The sequence below is a fragment of the Alligator mississippiensis genome, chromosome 1 (assembly GCF_030867095.1).
Source record: "Alligator mississippiensis isolate rAllMis1 chromosome 1, rAllMis1, whole genome shotgun sequence".
NCBI lineage: Eukaryota > Metazoa > Chordata > Crocodylia > Alligatoridae > Alligator > Alligator mississippiensis.
In genome coordinates this window covers 152,333,064-152,355,411 of record NC_081824.1, presented here as the reverse complement: position 1 = coordinate 152,355,411, position 22,348 = coordinate 152,333,064, and the positions used below count along the sequence as shown (strand labels likewise).

Sequence of the window (22,348 nt, the reverse complement as noted above, 5' to 3'; positions counted from 1 at the left end):
TTTGTCAGCATACCTATATCCTTTCCCCAAATGATACAAGCTCAAAGTCATTCTTCTGTCAGCACAGCTGCATCCATGCTGGAGCTTTTGCTGGTAAAACTCATCTAGGGGTTGCAATATTTGTACCATAGTGGGAGCAGTTAAGTTCCCATTTTGCTAAATAAATATAAAACCCTTTCCTAAAACAGTCTTTGGCTGAAAATCTACAGTGCTACTATTTAAAAAGTTGTTTGGTCTAGTTGCATCTTTCAAAGAGTTGGCAAAGGGTGAGTATGCTTGCTGGAAGGAGATGCAAAGCTTCTGGAAGAATTTTTTCATACTTGAAACCTTTGAAGAGTCTTTATAGATTGTTAAACTCCATATGCTCATTTCTGTGAATACTACTTGTCATCATGTTTACACAGGAAGAACTTTTATTTTGTTTTACATTTGGAAACTACATACCAATTTTTTTTTACATGTACCCCCTCCCCTGTTTTGCATAAGTGAGATGCTGCATCTAGGAAAGCAACCTGAATTTTCAGGGACAGCTTAGATCACCACTCAAGCAGCTTCTGTCCCATTCCAGTGCTTCTCTCTTCCGTGAGGTTATTCTCTCATTGGTTATGTTTCTTAAGTGTGAGTAGCTATGTCTTTTCAGTTGTCTTTGGAGGCAGATATTGTCCTGCTTGAAGCTGTTCTTTGTATTTTAAAAAGTCTCTTCTCTTGTCAAAATGTTTAACCTGTTTTAAAACAAGAACACATTTATGGTCATCTAAGTAAACTACAAGAAAAAGATCCAATATGAAGAGTTTATTCAAACACAAGATAGGACTGGGTCAGACCACAGGTCCATCTAGCCCAGTAACCTGTCATGCAGTGACAGAGAGTGGATGCTGAAAGGGACAGTGAACTGGGTATGACCATGGCTTTTGCCACTGTTCCTCTTTCAGCCTCCAGCATTTAAGGTCTAGGAAGTTCTGATTCAGAGGCTGTCTCCCCAACTCCCCACTTTCCTCCAAGAATGTGTCCAGTCCCTTTCTGAATTTGGCTACACTGTCAGCTTCCACCACAGCTGGTAGCAAGGAGTTCCACCAATTAATTACACCCTATGTGAAAAAGAACTTTTGTTAGTTTTAAACTTACAAAATGTAATGTTACAACTGTTAGGTGCTGGTGTGAATGGAAGTTGTTGTTACAATAGCACAAGCAACTCAGTTTTCCTACTGCTCCATAGTGTACCAGGGCTTTTACCAGACCTCCAAAGAGCTACTGGTACCCATAAGGCACGGCTGTCAGAAATTAACACCGCCGATAAGGATATGTGGCAAATCTGCAGTAGCTCCGAACAAGCCAGCCTGGCTGGTGTGGACACACTACGCTGTTTCCTTGAACTTACTCCAATGTACAAGCTCAACTAGGGATCGTCCCCCAGCAGAGGCACTGCCTGGTGGACCATAATTCCCATGTTATCAGAGCCAGGCAATGCTCCTTACACCTGCTAACACAATGCGAGCAAGAACTGGAGGGGAGGCTCTCTTTAGGCTGATTATTTTTAATCTACAGCTGTCTTCAGTTATCCATTTAAAAAGGAGAGTTAAAATGAAAATTGAGAGTGACACTGGGCTGGGAAAAATCAAGTGGAAGGTAGGACACAGTAACGCTTATGCTGCGGTCCCCTTGTAGCAGGTCAGGGAGCGTTACGGCTTGTGGACAGTCGTTTCAGTGGGGGGCGAGATGGTGCTCTGGATGTGGCCCCAGGCAGGGGAGTGCACGAGATGCCTCTGGAGGTCCCTTCCAGCTGCTTCCGCTCCAGATGTGGGTGTCCAGCCCCTGCCCCGGTGCCTGCCCCTCACTGGGGACCATTCGGGCGCAAGTCGGGAAGGGCGCTCCCAGGCGGCCGGGCCCAGACACCACCTCCCCGCCGGCCGGGCCGCAGCCACTCACCCACTGCAGCGGGCAGCGGGCCTCGAAGTCCAGGCGGATCCGGCGACACTCGGCGGCGTCCTCCGCCTGCTCGTCCAGGCACTTCCAGTACTGGTCCCGGGCGCCCCAGCACGCCCGCCGCTCCTCCATGGACGGCGCCGACATGGCCCGGGGCGCTGGGCCCTCCTGACCTTGAGCCCCCGGCCCCGCCAGCCCGGCCAAGCGCCTCGGGCCGCCACCAGCACAAGCCTCCCCCGGAGCAGCACGTGGGTGGTCGCCGCGCTCCCCGATATTGTTCGTGCTGTGGCGCCTGCGCAGTCGGGAGTGAGGCGCTGGGGGACGGTCTTTTTTATTCCCCCACCAAGCGCAGGCGCAGTTGCCCCCTCCCCCTCTCCCGGCGAGAGTGCGCATGCGTGAGTGCGTATGGTGGGAGTACGACGCTGCCTGTGATTGGCCGTGACGTATTGAGGGTGAGAGGGGCGCGGCGGGGCTGTCGGCTCTCCGGGGAGCGGGGGGAGTTCGGTGGCGTTTGTGACGTAGCTGAGGCGGGGCGGCTGGGTTGGACCCTTGGCGAGCCGGCTGTCACGAGAGGCGCCGAGGTTGCAGCCCCTGGCTGGGCTGTCCCGGCTCCTCCCCTTGGAGTGGAACAGAAAGCCTGCGCCCCACAAAAGAACAACTTTTCCCAGCTGTTCAGCTGGTCTAATGAGAGGTACCACGTTTACCCTCCCCCCCAAAGGAAAAGCTAGCGGAAGTCGCCACTAGTCCGAGACGGTTGAGACCCTCTGCCCCGGGCTTCAGGTGTTGAACCTGCCCTGGTGCGGGTGCCACATTTCCCAAGCAGCTGCTTTACTTTATTGTTTTCTAGGTTTGTCAGATGAAGGCAGTTCTTTTTCACCCAGCGGGGCCACCTGGTGTGGAACTGGTTGGGGTCCATGGGAGCTGACCCCTTGGCCAGATTGAAAAAGGGATTGGACGCGTTGTGGGAGAAAAGGGGCATCAGTAGCTGTTGAGCAGGGGAGCTGGGGAGACAGCCCCTGAATCAGGACTTCCTAGACACTAAATGCTGGAGGCTACAGGTGAGGGAGGAACAATTGGAAAAAACTGTGGTCATACCCAGTGCATGCTCCCTTTCAACATCCATGCTCTGCCACTGTGACACAGGGCTTAAGGGACCATGTTTCTTGTTGCTTATGGGGCCATGGGCCAATACCCACTAAGAAATGCTATAGGCCTCCCATAGAGGGAGGCCACTGGGTGAGCAATGATTGATTCCTTGGGACAAATCAAAATATAACAGGGATGGGCATGAGGTCATAGGTTTAAAGTGAGGGAACACTGAGCAGAGCACACCAGACAGTGCCCACTGGCCCTCAAATGAGTCCAAGGAGCCAATCAATACTGTCCAGTGCAACTCTGCCTGGAAATGGGATTGGATTAGGGACAAGAAAGTGGCCGTGCAGCCTTCAGGGGTCCTCTGGGCCACAGCCTCATTTCTGGTGAGGTGGATAGCTAGATTGGCTAGCACCAGGAGGAGGTCCCAGGTCTTGGTAGGGTTGCGGATGGGGAGTGCATAAATAGGGGAGGGAAATAGTGCAGCTAGAACCTCAACAAGAGCATCTGGAGGAGGTGGTGAGGGGGCTGCAGCCTGGCACACTCCAGGTAGGCATGTGCCAGGGTCTCCCTTTGCTCATTGAAGGGACAGGTGTCAGGAGTGTCCATGAAGCACACCAGATACATGCCCATGGTGATGGCTTTGTGAAGAAGCTGCTAGCTCAGGTCCCCTAGTGGTTTATGGGGAAAACAATCTCCTGGGCAAGATTAATCTATTGTCTGTGTGTGGGACGGGAGCAATCCGGGGCCCTTTTTCCGCGCTGTGGGCTGTGGCCAGCAGCCCGGACACACTGGGTCGGAGAAAGCAGGCGACACGCTAGAATTAGGCACAGACGCTTAGTGGTTGATTCAAGATTGTTTACTTACACTGTAGATGGTCGCGGTGTAGGCTGGAAAGTTTCCCAGGTAAAGCTCCGCTTAAATTCCTGTTTGAGGACTCGGACAAAACTTTTACTCTCACGGAGTTGTTGAGGCTCCGTGGATCCTTGTTTGCGCGCAGGGAAGAGGGATACGTCGAGGATTGCGCTTGGCGACGGGGAGAGGCAAGAGGCTGATCAGACCCCTGTTGCCTTCTTGATATTCACGCTGGGTCCAATAGGCTCCACAGCGCTTAGAGATCTTCACGAGACATGAAGGCTCCTCCTCCTGATGTTCGTGGAGTCCTCCAACTTGGGCGGAAACCACTCAAGCCTCTTATACGGCCAGCAAGCCAATCGCTAGCTGCCACGTGGGAATAATTTAGAACTGACCAATAGTGGGGCATGAATTTAAATACAAATGGCGGGAACTCCTTGCAACGTGCATTTCTATGCTGCAAAGAAGAAATGCACCCTGCAAAGAAAGCTACAAACGGCGGGAAAATAATTCAGTGGTGCCAAAGCACACACAAAAACAAAAATCACACCTTTGGGTTGTGACATCCCCCCTTGCTGAAGGCACAGCTGAATTATGCTGCACACTCATTATTCGAGTGATTAAGGGTTTTATTACAAGTTGCCAAACAAAACAAACGAACGCAAAATTTACCAACGTAAGAAGTTCATTCTTCAGGGATCGAACCAAACAATAACCAACACAAATACACACACATAATCAGATTCATAACAAAAACTGCACGATCAGGGCTTTAGTGGGTGTTATGGCGAAGTTGCGCGTCAGGCCCTCACTTCTCGGTCATGTTATTCTTCTTGGGTCTTCTCTTCACCACGCACTCTGAATTCCGGATCTGTAAACAAAAAACTCTCAAAAAAAAATAAGTTAACGCATCTCAACATATTCATGGAACTTTACTGTTATTTCTATATGGTACAAGTGGTTGCTACTCTAAACTATTCTCTCTTATACACTCAACTAGATGAAATTGTCGAGGAGCCGTCGTCTAATTCTTCTAAGTAATGGAAACCTAACTCATAGGCCAGTTGCCATTGGCCTGCGTCCCCTAAAATTCGAAGTTGCCGTTTATTGAGTTCAGAACGCTGTAGAAGAAATCCAAACATGTATCGCTCTTCTGGTGTTCTCTGTGGCAATGATGGAAGATTGGATTCGCGGTGTCTTATGCCTTGAATCTTGGTTGGGTGTCGACGGTCCCGATCACTAGATAATCTTGGCTCCATCAGGATACGCGGTTGTGACAACTGATGAAGGAGATTGCTTACGGGTTGTTTCACCATTGGGTTGAGCAGAATCCGGAGGACGACGATGTTCTTTCGCCCATAAACCTCAAGACAACTATCCAGGCTGTGAACGGTTACTGGAACGGTTCCAGGATTTCGTAGATGACGATGAGGCCATGGTTTTTATTCGCTGGAGTCATGCTCTCGGGTTCCAGGCACAGTACGAGACTCCGATGATTGCTAGCATGAGATGTTCTGCGCCGGTATGTTCTGGCCATTCGTCATGCCATACGTGGGCTTTCTGACAGATCAGTTCTGGAACAAGCGCTGGCAGTGGAATAGGCCAGTGAACGTTGACCGCTATCATGTCGATGTCAGTGACATGTCCTCTACTCCACGAAGCTTGTCTGACCAAGAAGCTTGCTTCTTCCTGGTTCAGCGGGTCGGATCCAAGTTCCACGACCAGACATCCCAACCGTACAGCTAGAGTTTCTTCAGGTTGGATTCTTGATTCTCTGCACAAATCCTGTAGTTCAGTTCTGGTGCGAGCATAGTAGGCAGTAGCAACTCGGTTAGTCGTTGTAGACTGAACTGCTACTGCGGGAGTCACTGCTGCTGTTACTGCTTCAGGCAGGAGGGGCGGATGCGCTCCTCCGCTCGATTCTCCCTTTCGTCAGCAAGAAGGCGTGGTCGTCAAAGGTAGCGCTGCGTCGCTGGGCGGGGTTGCCGGAGACGACGCTGCGTTGATGGGTGGAGTCGCTGACTGAACTCTCGCGGGTTCCTCCAAAGCTCCACCCTTCTTTTCCGGTTCTTCCATGGGGTCTCCCTCTTGCTCGGTGCCATCTTGGGCTGGCGTTTCAGGATCCCTTCTCTCAGCTGCTGCTTTGACCGCTTGAATAGCCATATGCAGCTGGGCTTTTAAACTTAAATTCTTGTTCATTAAATCAGTTATCGTACGGAAAGTTGCACTTAACTCTCCCCCCTTGTCGTACTGTAGGGCCACCCTCTCATCTGCGGGGCGTCCCTCCGTCTCCAGATCTTCGCGGAGCTCGGATGGAAGCTCGTGACCCCTTAATCTAGATGCCACCATAAAAGGGGAGAATCGGCCGATTGGCACCGGCTCTTCACTCTCCCGAGCATATTGTAGGCAACGGGCACACTCCTGGGTGAGGGTCAGGTTCACTTTGCCCGCCAGGTTGACTCTGGCGAGGGACACAGTATCGAGGGGCCTGAACAGGACCCGCTTGTCTCTCATCATACACCCGAATGCTGCGGGGTGCAAATACACTTTCCTCTCTCTTGGGGCTCCGTCTTCGGAAGCTCCCTCTTCTCCCTTCAGCGAAAGGCGTCTGCTGATAAATCTCTCACCCGTTTCGCCCGCCTGGTGGTAAGCGATATGCGCCTCCAGTTCCATAAAACTTTTCACTTGGCGTTTTTCACCGCGCCAAGGGCAGTTCTTAACTAATTCTAGCTCTAGCGTGCTTTCTCCTGATCCCATCCTCGTTGCCATGTGCGGGCCAGGAGCAATCCGGGCCCTTTTTCCGCGCCGCGGGCTGTGGCCAGCAGCCCAGACACGCTGGGTCGGAGAAAGCAGGCGACATGCTAGAATTAGGCACAGACGCGTAATGGTTGATTCAAGATTGTTTACTTACACCGTAGATGGTCGCGGTGTAGGCTGGAAAGTTTCCCAGGTAAAGCTCCGCTTAAATTCCCGTTTGAGGACTCGGACAAAACTCTTACTCTCACGGAGTTGTTGAGGCTCTGTGGATCCTTGTTTGCGCGCAGGGAAGAGGGATACGTCGAGGACTGCGCTTGGTGACGGGGAGAGGCGAGAGGCTGATCAGACCCCTGTTACCTTCTTGATATTCACGCTGGGTCCAATAGGCTCCACAGCGCTTAGAGATCTTCACGAGACGTGAAGGCTCCTCCTCCTGATGTTCGTGGAGTCCTCCAACCTGGGCGGAAACCACTCAAGCCTCTTATACGGCCAGCAAGCCAATCGCTAGCTGCCACGTGGGAATAATTTAGAACTGACCAATAGTGGGGCACGAATTTAAATACAAATGGCGGGAACTCCTTGCAACGTGCATTTCTATGCTGCAAAGAAGAAATGCACCCTGCAAAGAAAGCTACAAACGGCAGGAAAATAATTCAGTGGTGCCAAAGCACACACAAAAACAAAAATCACACCTTTGGGTTGTGACAGTCTGACTCAGTAAATGGTACGTCTTATGTTCTTAAGGAAAATAACCAAGAAAGGGGAGAAACTGGAGCCTAGTGTATGCACCTCCCTCATTGCGTGGTTGGTTTAACTATACTCTCTTTCAGGAACAGCAGCCTCCTGTCAACACAAAGGTGCGCTGCCTGCTTAGCAACATCATGGCCATTATTGGTGTGAGGTACCATGCAGCCATGTGTCATGCAATACATGGAATTCCGACACGTGCTCTTTGCAGGTGACTGCACCCTTATGTGGTGCCAGAAAGCTGTACAGTGCCGCATGAAAAGTCTGCTTCTATTTCAGCTTAACAATTCAGTTAGTTCAATAGCCAAATTTTGGAGTTCTTGTCCTGCAATGCTCAGTTGTTTCTGGGTATCAATACAGCACTTAAATTTTGCCTATTTTTTCTCCATATGTGGAAAAAATAATTATGGAGTATAACTTACATACATCTTTTAATATTCTTCCTTCTAAGTGTAACCACCTGACAGGGGTTGACCACCAGGAGCACATAACTCCAGTTCCCCAGTGTCTGCATTAGCTTCTAGTAGCTTTCTGGGTGCAATTTAAGGTGCTAGTTTTTACTTAATTGGCCTGGCCCCTATATTTGTAAGGGACTGTCTTCTTCCTTATGGCCCATTGTGATCTCTAAGGTCAGCTGAGAGCAGCTTCCTGGAAGTACTATTGGTCCACCAAGTCTGGCAGAAACAAATGAGAGGTCATTCCCAGCAGTTACGCCTTAGCTCTGGAACACCCTTCTTTGTGAAGATCGCCAAAGTGTGTGCCTGGACATCTTTCAGAAGTGCTGCAAGATGTTTGGGCAAGCATTTATCAGCCAAAGCCAGGCTGAGGTGGTGTTTAGTGGGTCTCTGCTTTATTATGTTACTTTTTAAATTTATTCTAGTCCAGGATTAAGGACAACAAAAAGTCCTTTTTCAAGTACATTGGGAGCAAGAAGAGGGCACCAGGCAATGTAGGGCCCCTGCAAGACACAAACGGTAATCTGGTGGCCACACCAGACAAGAAAGCTGATATTTTTAACAGTTTCTTTGCCTCTGTTTTCCTGAACAGGGACCAAGATATACCACTTACCAGAGGTAGGGACAGTCTTGGGGATAGCTCAATCAAGCCTTCAGTCAGTGCAGATGTAGTTAGGGATCTTCTGGAAGGGCTAGACATTTTTAAATCTGCAGGTCCAGTTGCCCTCCACCCAAGGGTGTTGAGGGAGCTGGCAGGGTTCATCGCGGAGCCCTTGGCCCAGTTGTATGAGCATTCGTGGCCATCTGGCCAGGTGCCGGGGGATTGGAAACTGGCTAATGTGGTCCCTATTTTTAAGAAGGGGAGAAAGGAGGACCCAAGTAATTATAGGCCTGTAAGCCTCACCTCAGTACTCGGGAAGATCTTGGAGAGAATCATCAAGGAGCACATCTGTGGGGGGCCTGCAGGGGAGATCATGCTCAGGGACAATCAGCATGGTCCTGCCAGACCAACCTGATTGCCCTTTACGACCAAGTAACTAAATCCTTGGATGATGGTGTCGCCGTGGACATAGTCTTTCTAGACTTTACGAAGGCCTTTGACACTGTCTCTCACCCCATCCTCATCAATAAATTAAGTGACTGCGGCATTGGTGCCTGCACAGTTGGATGGGTAAAAAAGTGGCTGACGGGGTGCACCCAGAGAGTAGTGGTGGACGGGATGTACTCAACCTGGCGAGATGCGAGCAGTGGGGTCCCCCAGGGCTCAGTCCTTTGGCCCACACTGTTTAACATCTTCATCAGCGACTTGGACGAGGGTGTGTAAAGCACGCTGTCCTAGTTTGCTGATGACACTAAGATGTGGGGTGAGGTGGACACACTTGAAGGGAGAGAGAGGCTGCAACTAGATTTAGACAGACTACAAAAGTGGGCAGACAAGAATAGGATGGGGTTCAACATAGACAAATGCAGGGTGCTGCACCTTGGGAGAAGGAATCCACAGCATACATACAGGCTGGGGAGTTCCCTTCTTGAAAGCACAGAGGCGGAAAGGGATCTTGGAGTCATTATTGACTCCAGGATGAACATGAGCCGCCAATGCCAAACTGTAGCCAGCAAGGCCAGCCATACCTTGTCATGCATCCAAAGGTGCATCTCAAGCCGGTCCAGAGAGGTGATACTCCCCCTCTATGCAACTTTGGTCAGGCTGCATTTGGAGTATTGCGTCCAGTACTGGGCACCGCACTTGAAAAGGGATGTGGCCAGCCTGGAGAGGGTTCAGAGGAGGGCCACCCACTTGGTGAGAGGGCAGCAGGACAGGCCGTACGAGGAGGGACTGAAGGACCTGAACCTGTTCAGCCTCAGCAAGAGGAGGCTGAGGGGGGACCTGGTGGCTGCCTACAAGCTCATCGAGGGGCTCAACAGCAAATAGGCAGAGCCCTTTTCTCCCCAGCACCACCTGGGGTGACAAGGAACAATGGTAATAAGCTGATGGAGAATAGGTTTAGGTTAGAGATCAGGACGCAATATTTTACAGTTAGGGTGGCCAAAATCTGGAACCAACTTCCCAGGGAAGTGGTCCTCGCCCCTACCTTAGGCAAATTCAAGAGGGGTTGGATGATCACCTGTCTGGGGTCTTGTGGCCTCAGCATTCGTTCCTGCCTATGGCAGGGGGTCAGGCTAGATGATCTGTTCAGGTCCCTCCTGACCCTACCTACTATGAAACTATGAAACAACTATGAAACTATGCTCTTTAAATTGTTTACCTTACTTTAGCTGCCCTGAGCCTTGTTGGAAGGGTGGTATATACATTGCATAAATAAATAGATGCTATGTTTTCATTACAAGGTCTCTCTGTACTTTAAAATAGATATTTAGAATATGAAGAATATCAAAAGGGCATTGGGTTATCTTGCAAATAATTTGGGTCTTGCACCGGATATCATGTCACTTGTACACAGGATGTCATTTATATTTAAATATTTCCACTTTATGTTGGAGTTGGTTTTGTGCATTTGGCAGCACAAATGACCCTCTAGCCATCAGAGCTCAGATTAAAAGCAGGCCTAAAAATTTACCTTCTTCCTCTTCTGTGTTGCTTTTATTAATTCTGTAAAATGTATCATTAATAAGGAAGGGAAGGAGGTCTCTGTGTATGGGAGGTTTGAGTGAATGTAACACTTGCAAGAGATTTGCTTGACAGTCTGGGTGATTTCTGCCTATGTATATGATGGGTTTGGTATTCTCAGGAACAGGAAACTTTAAGTCCATACCACTGCAACTTAACCTTGAACCAGAAATGGCCATGACAAACTCAGTCCTTGCCCTCTTCCTCTAAATTGTCAACTAGGATGCCAATGTGTAACAACTGTGGTTGTGCTTGTGAGCTTGTGGTCCATGTGAATTTAACTTCATCGAGGCCACCTGCTCATTTCACATGGTCCATTCAGCAACCTGAAAAAAATTACTCGAAATATCTCTGTCACTATAGCATCCTGGGCCTGGTTTGAATCAGCAACTAGGGTGAAACAAGAACAAACAGGGGCTATTTTGTTTTATTATAATAAAGACTAACAATTAGCACCAGACTACGATGATATAGACAGCTTAAGGTTGGGTCATGTTGGTGGCCAATGAGCTCTGTTTGAAAATGGGATCACTGGAGAAATGCTGGTAGCAAATATGAAGTAGTAAATCCCATTTAATAATGGTTTTATTTCTGGCTTAGGAATCAGCAGAGTTCCATGATTATACTCAGAAGAATCATAGCTTTTATTTTCTACACCTGCACTCTCTACATCCATGTGCAGCTTGCTTGTGGCTGCCTATAAAGCTGAGGATCTAATTTCCATGGTAACCTACCGAGCTGCAATTTTGAACTGCCTGGAGTTTTGACAACCAGAGAGGTTTTTAATAAGGACCTCATCGTGAAAGGCACTGAGCATTTGCAGCTCCTAAATGATTTTTTGGGGGAGAGCTTACTGGCATTTAGCATGCCTCACTACCAGGCTTGCGAAAAGAGGCTGAGATAGACATGCATGACACTTCTCCAGTAGTGGCACTTAAGATCCAGAAGTGGCTTGGATGCATAAAGCAGAGCATAGGTGGCCTTCAGCTACCAAAGTCCAAAGTTGTGATCCAAAGAATTGTGTCCAGCTGCTGCTTAACCCTGGCAGCATCTAACCCTCTCCTCCTCTTTTTGATCTGAATTTTCCCTAATTGCAGCCCCCATGAGCCCTGCACTCCTTTCTGCACAGCAGCCCACCTTCAACAGGAAGGGTACTTGTCCCAGCCTCCCTTGCTGCCTAATAAGAAAGGCACTCTACTAGGAGTGGGGAAGATTTGAGTTAAATTCCCTCAGGCTGAGGAGGCCATTGGACCTGGGTCTCTTGCTCTGTTCGTGAGTGATTATATAAAGGTGAACACCCTCCGCAACCACTACCACTGCTTGTGTTTTAGAAGGAAAACAGTGAGCCCTACTCAGTTCTTTCAAAGGCTAGTTGTAGGTGCCTGCCTTCAGGAGAGGTTTCTAGGCTCTGGATCCTGGGGTGGAACAATGTGTTCTGGAGTGGAGGGATATGTCTGACTACAGTGCTGAGTCACATGTCTAAGTTATGGAGAGGAAGTACAGCTTCAGATGCATCCCTGTGCTCAGTGTTCCTCCCCCAGTACATGGGTTCTTTGGATCACCAGTCAGAGGCAACTAATAGGTCTGTGCGAAATTTTGCCAGTTGTTTCAATTCGACACTGTTTCGACTAATTTTGAGCTTGAAACAGATCGAATTGAAATGAAGGGCTTCAAAACAGCCTCGAAACAAAATGAGGCTAGTCAAAACGTTTCAAAACATTTTGAGTTTCGAAACCAGCAGCAAGAGATGGGAGAACCAGGGCTGCGTTCCCAGCACCAACCGGGAGTGTGGCCCTGGCTCTCCCCGTCTCCCGCTGCTGGAAGCCAATAACAGCGCAGGGGAAGGAAACTGAGCCTGGACTCAGTTCCTCTCCCCAGCGCTGTGATCTGGCAGGGGGCACTGCAATCCCGTGGGGGGGGCAGAGAATCAGCCCAGCTGGGCTCACTTCCCTACTGTGCTGTGATTGGGTGCGGGGGCAGAGAGTCAGCCCAGTTGGGCTGACGCCCCACACCCAGCGAAACATTGAAACAGCATCGAAGCAGCCTTTCACTTTCAACGGAACAAAATGGAACAGCTGTTTCGAATCAAAATGAGATTTGAAACGGAGCGCTGTTCCTTCGAACCCTCAAAACTGAAGGCGAAATGGAACAGTGCCATTTCACACAGCCCTAGCAACTAACGCTCCCCAGTATGCTGTTTACAGAGACTAAACATCTGCCTCTGGGGTTTATATTCCCTTCTTGGGGCCAAACACCTAAAAGTGAAGTGCTGTGGTGCCTAGTTTATGGGTACCACTATCTTTTATTGGAAGTAGACCTAAGTTGATATTATCACTCTACAAATTTTCACCAAATAAAAAGATTAAATTAACATTCAATAATATGGACAGAGTCCTTCACTGCCATCCTTGCAGAATGTAGAATTCTGTTTTACACCTGCCTCCTCTCCAGGTATTGGAAGAAATTAATATTTTTTCATTTACCGTAATATTGCCCAATATGTCTGATGAATCAAGATCATTTTCTATCCTAGCCTAATTGCCTAGTGGCCACTCCCTTCTCTTCCTTCAGGGTTTATTAAAGCAAACCAACCATGATTCTCTACTGCCTTTGGTATCTTGCCTAAACTGGCTGCAAATTGCTACCCAGTCGTAATTCTCCACTCACTCGCCCCACTGATTTTGTTTTGGAAATTACAGCTACCTCAGGATCAGCACCCAAGTCTCATAACAGGGCAAAGCGAGGCAGCATGTCCTAAAGCATTAGTATCTGGAATAGACATGTTGGAATGCTCAGTGCAGATCTGGAGAGGGCTTGAAGCTGAAGAGAGGATTTAATTATCATGGAGTCAGTGCTGGAGGATGAATGTTTATGAATATATGTATAAGTAGCACATTTCATTCCAAAGGATCCAAGGATTCCAAGGAATCCAAAAGATTCACTAACTGATGGCACAAGTTAAGAGCTATATCCTTCAGGCTTCAACTGGTTTTTATTTTGTTCTTATTGGTGCTTCTAGATGTTCCCATCACCGTAACAGAAGCAATAATAGTTGCTCAAATCTGGAGGCTAACCTTGCTCAAATCTGGAGGCTAACCTTGCTCAATTTTGCAAGTTGGAGTAACTTCCTTGTGCTTAATGGGGTTATTCCAAGATTACTAACATACCACTTAGATTGGACTCCAGACCTTGGTGCTGTTTATCCAGTTGGTGCTTGAAAGTCAATGAGAGTTTGTTTGAGAAAGGACTTGGGACAAAATTAGTAAGGACTTTCAAGTAGCTGGTAATGTGCACTAGCCTCTTGGGTTTAATTTTGTGAATATTTATGGTAGATATTACACAAAACAGCTGACAAAGCTTGTCTGCAGCAGTTGTAATGATAGATCAACTATAAAATGAATGTGGAATGCTCCTCGGAAATTAATCTCTCTCAGCTATGTACATGTTTGTACTGCTGAAAGGTTGGTCTGTATTACTCTGTCATCTTCAAGAACTGGTGCAAAGAAGAGAAGAAAACCAAAATAAATAAAAAAGCAACCAAGATATACTATTATTTGGAAGTATGTATCATATTTTACTAAAGCTATACATGGCACAAAGGACCAGCATTTAACAAGTTGTGTCAATATACTCCTGTGAGTTAATGATCTGGACTGTCCTCTGTAGTTTGATCAAAAGTGTATCTTCATGGTGTGGTTTTAATAATTAAAAAAATAATTATTTTGTGTTCATCAGAGAGTGTAAATAAACCACTAACAAGATCCCAGTGATCTGTAAACATCTCCTGAGATTGCCCATAACAAATCAGCAGTATTTGCCTGAAAACCACGCTAGGTTAATACATGATGATGATGGATAATGCTCATTATGTTTCCTTGACTTGCTGTTGCTGCTGGCTGCATCTAAGCCATCTTAAGAGAAAGGAAGTGGGAAGGTTTCTCTAGAGAAGACCAATCAAATTTGCTGAGCAGTCCTTGGAGAAGAACTCTGTCTCTGTGGAGAACCTGAATTGGATTTGGTTTGTTTCATTTTGAGTTTCCATTGCAACCAAAAATGAGATGCAGGGAGGGATAAGTTTTGATCCATTACTACTTGATGACTTTTGTTTAGAGCAAGGCAGAAGTAGCCTCTCTGTGCTTCCTAATACAGTTTGGCACAATCTATATTCTTGCAGTTTTATTTACCTATTTTATTTTTCTAAGCGGCAGCAATATGCTGTTATTAAATCCTTAATGTTTGAAAAGTGGTTTAAAAGAATGCTTTAAAAACAAAGATTTTATTATGACCATTATTGAAAATGATGATATAACTAAGCCATGAGATCAGGCTGAACAGCAGAAAATACCCTAAAATTATCATAAGCATTCTGAAAACAAATTTGCCTTAAATCTGATTTTTTCAGTGTGTTCCTTCTCAGAGCACTACTACTCCTGCTTGTAGATTAAATTCTGTTGATAAAAATGTAAGAAATAGAAGACAATACTTCTGAGCTTGTGAGAAAGCAAGTAGTTCTGACGTTACAAAATAATGCTGATGGACTCCCTAATAACTCCCCTCCCTTATTCTCTGAATGTGTGTAACCAACAAAGTGAGTGCAAGGTTTATTAGACAAGTGATCTGAGGTAATGTTGATGATAATGAGTGAGCCAGACTCAGACTTAGAACACTAAAGCAATGCTTGTTCAAATTAGTTCTCATTGCTGTACCGTTTCACTGTGTTGCCATATTCTTTGTACCAGAATATTGGCATTCACATAAAAGTGTTAATGAACTACTGGCTAATCAGCAGCTCTCTTTCAAAACCCTGATTTATGTGTGCGAGACAGAGCTTTGTCTCATTTTATAATGACCAGGAGTTTGCCTGGAAACTGGCTGATGCCGCATGCTCCAGGACCATGGTTGTCATGGGTGACTTCAATTACCCGGACATCTCGTGGGAGGATCGCTCAGCAAAATCTGAGTGGTCGCAGAGCTTCCTCTCGTGCGTGGATGACCTCTACCTGACTCAAGAAGTCTATGGGCCAACGAGAGGCAAAGCGCTGCTCGACCTGGTACTGGCTACTGGGGATGACCTAGTCGGCGACCTAGTGATCGATGGGAAGCTGGGTGACAGCGACCACGAGCTGATCACCTTCACCATCCGCCGAAAAGCTGGCAAGTCAGTCAGCAACACGGAAGTCCTTGACTTCAGGAAAGCCGACTTTGACAAGCTCAGGAGGCTTGTCAGTGAGGCCCTAAGGGACCGTGACCACAGGGAGAGGGGAGTTCAAGAAGAGTGGTTGCTCCTCAAGGGAGCGATCCTCAATGCACAAACTAAGTCTATTCCATCTCGGAGGAAAGGCAGCAAGAGGGCACAGCAGCCCCCCTGGCTCTCCAGGGACCTAGCAGACCTCCTGAGGCTAAAAAGAAAGGCCTACAAAGGATGGAGGATGGGAGTCACCTCCAAGGAGGATTATTCTGCACTGGTCCGGTCCTGTAGGGAGCAGACCAGGAAAGCCAAGGCTGCAACTGAACTCCAGCTAGCTTTGAGCATCAAGGACAATAAAAAGTCCTTTTTCAGATACGTGGGGAGCCGGAGGAAAAGCAGGGGCAACGTTGGACCCCTGCTGAACCAGATGGGGCAACTGACAACTGACGCCCAGGAAAAAGCCAACCTATTAAATAGGTACTTTGCATCAGTCTTTCATCAGCCCCATGGGACACCCATGCCCGCTACAGGGCCGGGAAGTCCGGGTGAGGGTGATCCCCTGCCCTCCATTAATGCTGACTTTGTGAAGGAACATCTTGAGAAGCTGGATACCTTCAAGTCAGCCGGCCCTGACAATCTTCACCCCAGGGTACTCAAGGAGCTGGCGAGCATCATAGCCCAGCCTCTAGCACGGATCTTTGAAAACTCTTGGCGCTCTGGTGTAGTGCCCGAAGACTGGAAGAAGGCCAATGTGGTGCCTATCTTCAAGAAAGGGAGGAAAGTGGATCCGGCTAACTATAGGCCCATCAGCCTGACTTCTATCCTGGGGAAGATCTTAGAAAAGTTTATTAAAGAGGCCATCCTTAATGGACTGGCCGACGTCAACATCTTAAAGGATAGCCAGCACAGGTTTGTTGCGGGTAGGTCTTGCTTGACCAATCTTATTTCCTTCTACGACCAGGTGACCTATCACCTCTTGGAGAAACTGGCTAGTTGTCGCCTTGGGTCCTCCACGAGCCACTGGCTGAAAAATTGGCTCCGGGGTCAGACCCAGAGGGTAGTAATTGATGGAAGTCACTCATCGTGGTGTCCTGTGACCAGTGGGGTCCCCCAAGGTTCTGTCCTTGGACCCATACTGTTCAACATCTTCATTAATGATGTGGACGCTGGAGTCAGAAGCGGACTGGTCAAGTTCGCCGATGACACCAAACTTTGGGGCAAAGCATCCACACCAGAAGACAGGCGGGTGATCCAGGCTGCCCTGGACAGGCTCAGCAAGTGGGCGGATGAGAATCTGATGGTGTTCAATGCTGATAAATGCAAGGTTCTCCACCTTGGGGGAAAAAAAACCCGCAGCATCCTGTCATATTGAATGAAATAGTTTGAATGTTTGTAAAGGTTGCCCATTAGCCAGTTTCAGGAAGAAGATAAGATTTATCTCCTTATCTAGTTCATTGTTTTGGGGACTATGTGCAAAAGGTCCTGACTTTGCTTAAAGTCTTAATTTAAATTTCATCTTTTAGAAATCTTTTACAAAGAGAGCAAATATCCTGAATTCCAAGAGATCAAACCCTGAGGCCTTTTGACCAGGTTGGTAAGAAAAGGGCATTTGCAGTGATATGGAAGTTTCCCAAAGGTAATTTAAAATGCTCAACAAAGGTAAAAGAATCTGTTGAGTAAGATCCGAGCCCAAATTTGGGAGCAGTGATATATTGAGTAGGAGGAGCCCACTGACGGCAGCTCGCTCAATAAAAACGGTAACTTACTGTCCCAATTTGGAGGTGACTATACTTGTAGAACAACGAAGGAAAAATCGCAAGTATAGCCCGGTTCAGACTGATCACCTGAAACTACCCTCTCCGTGAACACGAATCTCTTAGTTCACGCTGAAGCCGCGGAGCACCTGAAAAGGACTGAAGGAAGGGGACTTAGTCCTATCACTGCTGAGGCCAGCCTATTGAATTGTATTGCTGAGCCCATTTCATTGAACCATACTACTGAGGCCAACCCATTAAATCGTACTACTGAGGAATGAAACCATATTTTGGTATTTGTCTTCTTGGAATTCTAGGATTGTAAGTATAATATGAAAAATAATAGTATTGATTCAAATTTAACTTTTAGTTGTAGTTGTAGTTTTTGTAACACTAATTCTTATAGTATTGTTTGGGAAGGAAGTGCATTCGGAGCATTGTTTCTGATATATGTAATTATTGTGTTTTTAATGTTTGTGGTGTTTCTTAAAGCTAAGCAGTGTTATATACGTAGCAAAGAGTTTTAAAATAAAATTGTGTTGTATAAATTAAGTGTGTAATCATTGTGAAATCGTGCAATCAGTTAACTACTCCCCCAGCCAGTGCATCAAAACGAATCAGTAAATTGTGTGGGATTTTCTCTATTCCATAACCCACTAGAGACACATCCTTATAGGCTCGGCAGTGCTATGTTGGCTAGCACTATGGAAGAAAGAGACTTGGGGGTCATCATTGACCACAAGATGAACATGAGCCTGCAATGCGATGCGGCGGCTAGTAAAGCGACTAAAATGCTGGCTTGCATCCATAGATGCTTCTCAAGCAAATCCCAGGACGTCATTCTTCCCCTGTACTCGGCCTTAGTGAGGCCGCAGCTGGAGTACTGTGTCCAGTTTTGGGCTCCACAATTCAAAAAGGATGTGGAGAAGCTTGAGAGAGTCCAGAGAAGAGCCACGCGCATGAACAGAGGTCAGGGAAGCAGACCCTATGATGACAGGCTGAGAGCCCTGGGGCTCTTTAGCCTGGAAAAGCGCAGGCTCAGGGGTGATCTGATGGCCACCTACAAGTTTATCAGGGGTGACCACCAGTATCTGGTGGAACGTTTGTTCACCAGAGCGCCCCAAGGGATGACGAGGTCGAATGGTCACAGACTACTTCAAGATCGTTTCAGGCTGGACATAAGGAAGAATTTCTTTACTGTCCGAGCCCCCAAGGTCTGGAACAGCCTGCCACCGGAGGTGGTTCAAGCACCTTCATTGAACACCTTCAAGATGAAACTGGATGCTTATCTTGCTGGGATCCTATGACCCCAGCTGACTTCCTGCCCTTTGGGCAGGGGGCTGGACTCGATGATCTTCCGAGGTCCCTTCCAGCCCTAATGTCTATGAAACCTATGAACAATTTGGAAAAACATCTTTGGAGCTAAAATTGAACAAATAGTATTATAGCAATTATTGGAAACATAAACCTGCCACATCTTACCTGGCCAGTCACACTTGTGAAAGGGGCTTAAAACAGTGTTAGATAGGAAGTGGTTTACTTCTACTCTGCCCAAGTATAAATGACATCACAAGGTGAAAATTAGTAGGGAACTTAAGTATAAGTAGAGACCCACCCAAATCAAGGAGGCAGGCAGCCGGTTTTGCGGGCAGATCACAGGGCTGGCCACCATTTTCACGGGCTTATTGTAGTAGAGCCCCTCACACCTCTGATTGACTGAGGGGCCCCAGGAACTTTCTTTTAAGCTGTGCCACCTGTCCTAGCATGAAAAGCTAGGAGAGCACCAAGCTGGTGAAAGGCACCTTCTTGGGCACCAGGATTGTCCTGTATTCGCATGCAATGCTCCATGAACAGGGCCGGCCCATCCTGTGGCCGCAGTGGGCTCTGCAGCCAAGGGGCCGTGTCCCAGTCACCCCCCACCTCCTGCACCATGTTTAAAGGGCTCGATGCAGGCAGGGACCCCCTTCCCAGCTGAGCGGGGGAGGAGTTCCTGGCTTTGCCCCCATCCCTGGCCCCAGCTCTGGCCCCGGGGAGGGGGAGAACCCAGGCATACCCGGCACGTGCTGCCCCCACCCCGTGCCCCCTGCAGCGCAGCCCATGTGTGCACAGCCCAGCCCCAACTATTTTATTTCAGTGAGTTTATACCACAATTAACTGCAATATTGATTTTTCAATGGATCAGGGGGCCCCAAAACTATCTCTTGCAAGGGGCCCTAAAAAATTGTGGGCCAGCCCTGCCCTTAATAGTCTAATGCCAAAGTGATTCACTGGGAACAATAACTATAGTTAATCATTTCTAAATGCAAAGAAGGAGCCAAATCCTGCTGCCTCTGGGGGTAGGTCACAGCATACTCCAGTTTGAGGAGGGAGAGGAGAATTATAAGAATTGGCTTTGCCCACACCTTTGCCAACACTTCTTGCTTCGTCTAGAGCAGTGGTCTCCAACCTTTTTAAGGTGAAGATCACTTTTTGAAGTAAAGGGGCAACCCAGGATATACTGTGCCCGCCTGGTGCAGGGCTGCTTCTGGGTCCAATTGGCCTGTCCAGGGTCATCTATTAGTCATTTATTCTTAAATTCCCTTAGTGCTCAAAAGGGCTAATCACTCAAGGGGCCATAGTGCTGCAATCCTGTCTTCTCCTTGGCCCCTACGCATCATGGTAGCTGTCTTAATCACATGCCAAGCAATGCTGTGTGACTGAATAAGCCTTGCTTTGGCTTTGCCACGCTTGCCTGCTGTAAATGCAGCATGAGGCTTCAAAAACTGAACTGCAATGAGGCATGAACATCGGGATTTGTCAGGATTCATGGAACATGGGCTGCAGCTTTCATTGCCTTGCCTGGCTGACCGTCTGCTGGATATTATGGAGAGAGACCATATGAGTTTAGCTGCAAGGTCTCCTAGCAATATATCTAACAATCCTTCTGGCAAAAGAAATTTCTGAAACTGCCAATCCTTTGCCGGTTTCTGCCTATGAAATAAAAAAACTTTTTGATTTTTTTTTTTCTAGTGGATTTGGCCAATTACACATATAAGTACTTTTCTGACATCTAAACAAAGCCTCTTCTTTGCTTGATGTGATTCTGGATGTGGATATAAGCATAGTAGGATGCTTACCTGTCTGTTATAAAAATCCACGTTCATCTTTGGGCCAAATTTGTTTACTGTTTAAAAAAATGATAGCATTCTTGAAAGCATGCAAGTAATCCTCTCTGGTGGAAAATGTCTCAATACATTGGGATTTTTTGTGACCAGAAGGTAATGAGTGTGGCTTTTGAATTGTAAACCACAATAGCTGTATGCAAGGGTTCAGTTGATGTTCTAGTAAAAGATATCAAGGACTTCATTCAACTTCTAAAAAGACCTAGTAAGCTGACTAATTAGCTCTGCAGTAAACGCCTCGGTGTCTACACATGTGACCCTATTAAGCCACAGTAAACTAATAAACTCTGCTGCAGGTTAGTACTTGTAAATACAAGTACTGTCCTGCGGTGGAGTTTTTAGTGCATCACAACTCACGTGTAGACACTGATGTGGCTAGCAGGGGCATGAGGGTACTTCAGCGCAGAGTCTGTCTGCCAGCTAGCCCCACACTGGAGCAGCCTTGTGCCTCAACCAGCCTCTGCAGCATGTTGAGCTGGGTCAGAGTAGCCCTGGGCTGGCAGGCTGACCCCCCAGGTCCCCTGCCAGCTGGGGCTGCTTTGACTCCACTCAACATCCTGTGGTCCTGAGTGCACGTATATACATGATGCCTGGGAGCAATAACCTGGCAGAGTTTATTGCTTCACATTAATAGCATTTGTAGATGTGTCCAGTGAGAACCAGAAAGGGTCTGTAGAGTTGCATACTGCTCCATGACTAAAGTTTGTTGTTCTTCTTGGTCATTTATGTCTGTGTTGAATCAGTTGATCATCACTACAGGTAGAAGACATAAAACACTTTTTGAGGGGTTAAGCACTGTTTTTTCCTCCTGAATGAACCTGTACATCTTTTCCATATCATTTTTAGTCTAAGAAACTGACAGTAAACTGAAAATTAAAAATAAGAGACATGCCAGGAAGATCCTATTTTATGTTCTTGTTAGAAGTCTTGTAGGCACTCTGTGCTACAAGACTGTATTTAATCTGTACCTAGCACCAATCACTATATACTTCAGCTATCTGGGAGTAAGGATTATATAGCTCTTATTTTTTGAGGGGGAGGTGCTGGTTTGTTGCTGGTGGACACCCCTTCAGGCCTTTAGCACCAGACAGTAACTGATCATGTTTATCATGTTTCCCTTGTTACAGTTTCAGGCTAGGGGAAGACTGAGATGCATTAGGCTCATGTTGCTCTAAGAATATGCACAGGCCATTGTCTCCCATGTCTAGGGTGTGTTTGTCCCAGACGACCGTTTGTAGGCTGCAGACATGCATTTCTTTATGTGAGTTTTTGGCATTACACTTCTGGCTCATCCAGATTTTTGTTGTTGTTGTAATGGGCAGGTTGTTACAAAATTGCTGTGAGACTTTACCCTCCAAAGCATGAAATCTACTCTCTTTCCCTTTAGCTTGGTGGTTCTGAAGGAACTCATTCTCCCTTCAAAATTAATTGCTTGTGGCTGAGCAAGGAAGTTGAAGTCTGTAAGGTTGGCCTACCCAGGGCCTGGAAAATAACGTCAGCTGGTTAACCTTTGTCTTGTTTTGCCCCTTGGCTGAGCTGTAACAGAATTTGGGGGGTCTTGGAAGTCTGTTTTCTGCTTGGCCCAGGAGTTAGTGCCATGGTTTTCCTAGTGTAACTGGTTTATTGACAATGCATGCAAAAACCTGTTCCTTTTACCTGGGATGGTAACACGTGACACCTACATCTTGTCCCCTGAGTCAGCTGTCTCATGTCTCTCTTTAGTAGAGAGCACAGTGTGAAGTCCTTAAGTCTCCTCTTTCTTCTCTGCTTCTTGGGAAAACCCTTAGTCC

At 47.3% G+C, this 22,348-nt stretch overlaps 1 protein-coding gene and 1 long non-coding RNA gene across 2 annotated transcripts in view; one reads left to right on the top strand and one right to left on the bottom strand.

Annotated features, from left to right (window-relative positions):
• Window positions 1–390: 390 nt before the first annotated feature.
• Window positions 391–2,264, bottom strand: LOC102558907 (cytochrome c oxidase assembly factor 6 homolog). The gene is made up of 2 exons (XM_006257914.4): window positions 1,927–2,264; window positions 391–722 (listed from the first exon to the last, which is right to left on the bottom strand). Exons 1-2 carry the CDS (start codon window positions 2,068–2,070, stop codon window positions 627–629), a joined length of 240 nt encoding a protein of 79 aa, XP_006257976.1. The 5' UTR covers window positions 2,071–2,264; the 3' UTR covers window positions 391–626.
• Window positions 2,265–2,446: 182 nt separating this feature from the next.
• The window catches only part of LOC109281233 (uncharacterized), a 133,699-nt gene continuing 113,797 nt past the window's right edge, over window positions 2,447–22,348 (top strand). The window contains exon 1 of the long non-coding RNA XR_002087817.2: window positions 2,447–2,614. This is a non-coding gene — a long non-coding RNA (uncharacterized LOC109281233). The remainder of the gene's footprint in view (window positions 2,615–22,348) is intronic.

Coding starts and splice junctions, on each gene's coding strand:
- LOC102558907 (XM_006257914.4), bottom strand. CDS start 2,070: ATGTCGGCGCCGTCCATGGAGGAGCGGCGGGCGTGCTGGGGCGCCCGG. Junction 723..1,926: donor CCCGCTGCCCGCTGCAGTGG/GTGAGTGGCTGC, acceptor GTTTTAAAACAG/GTTAAACATTTTGACAAGAG.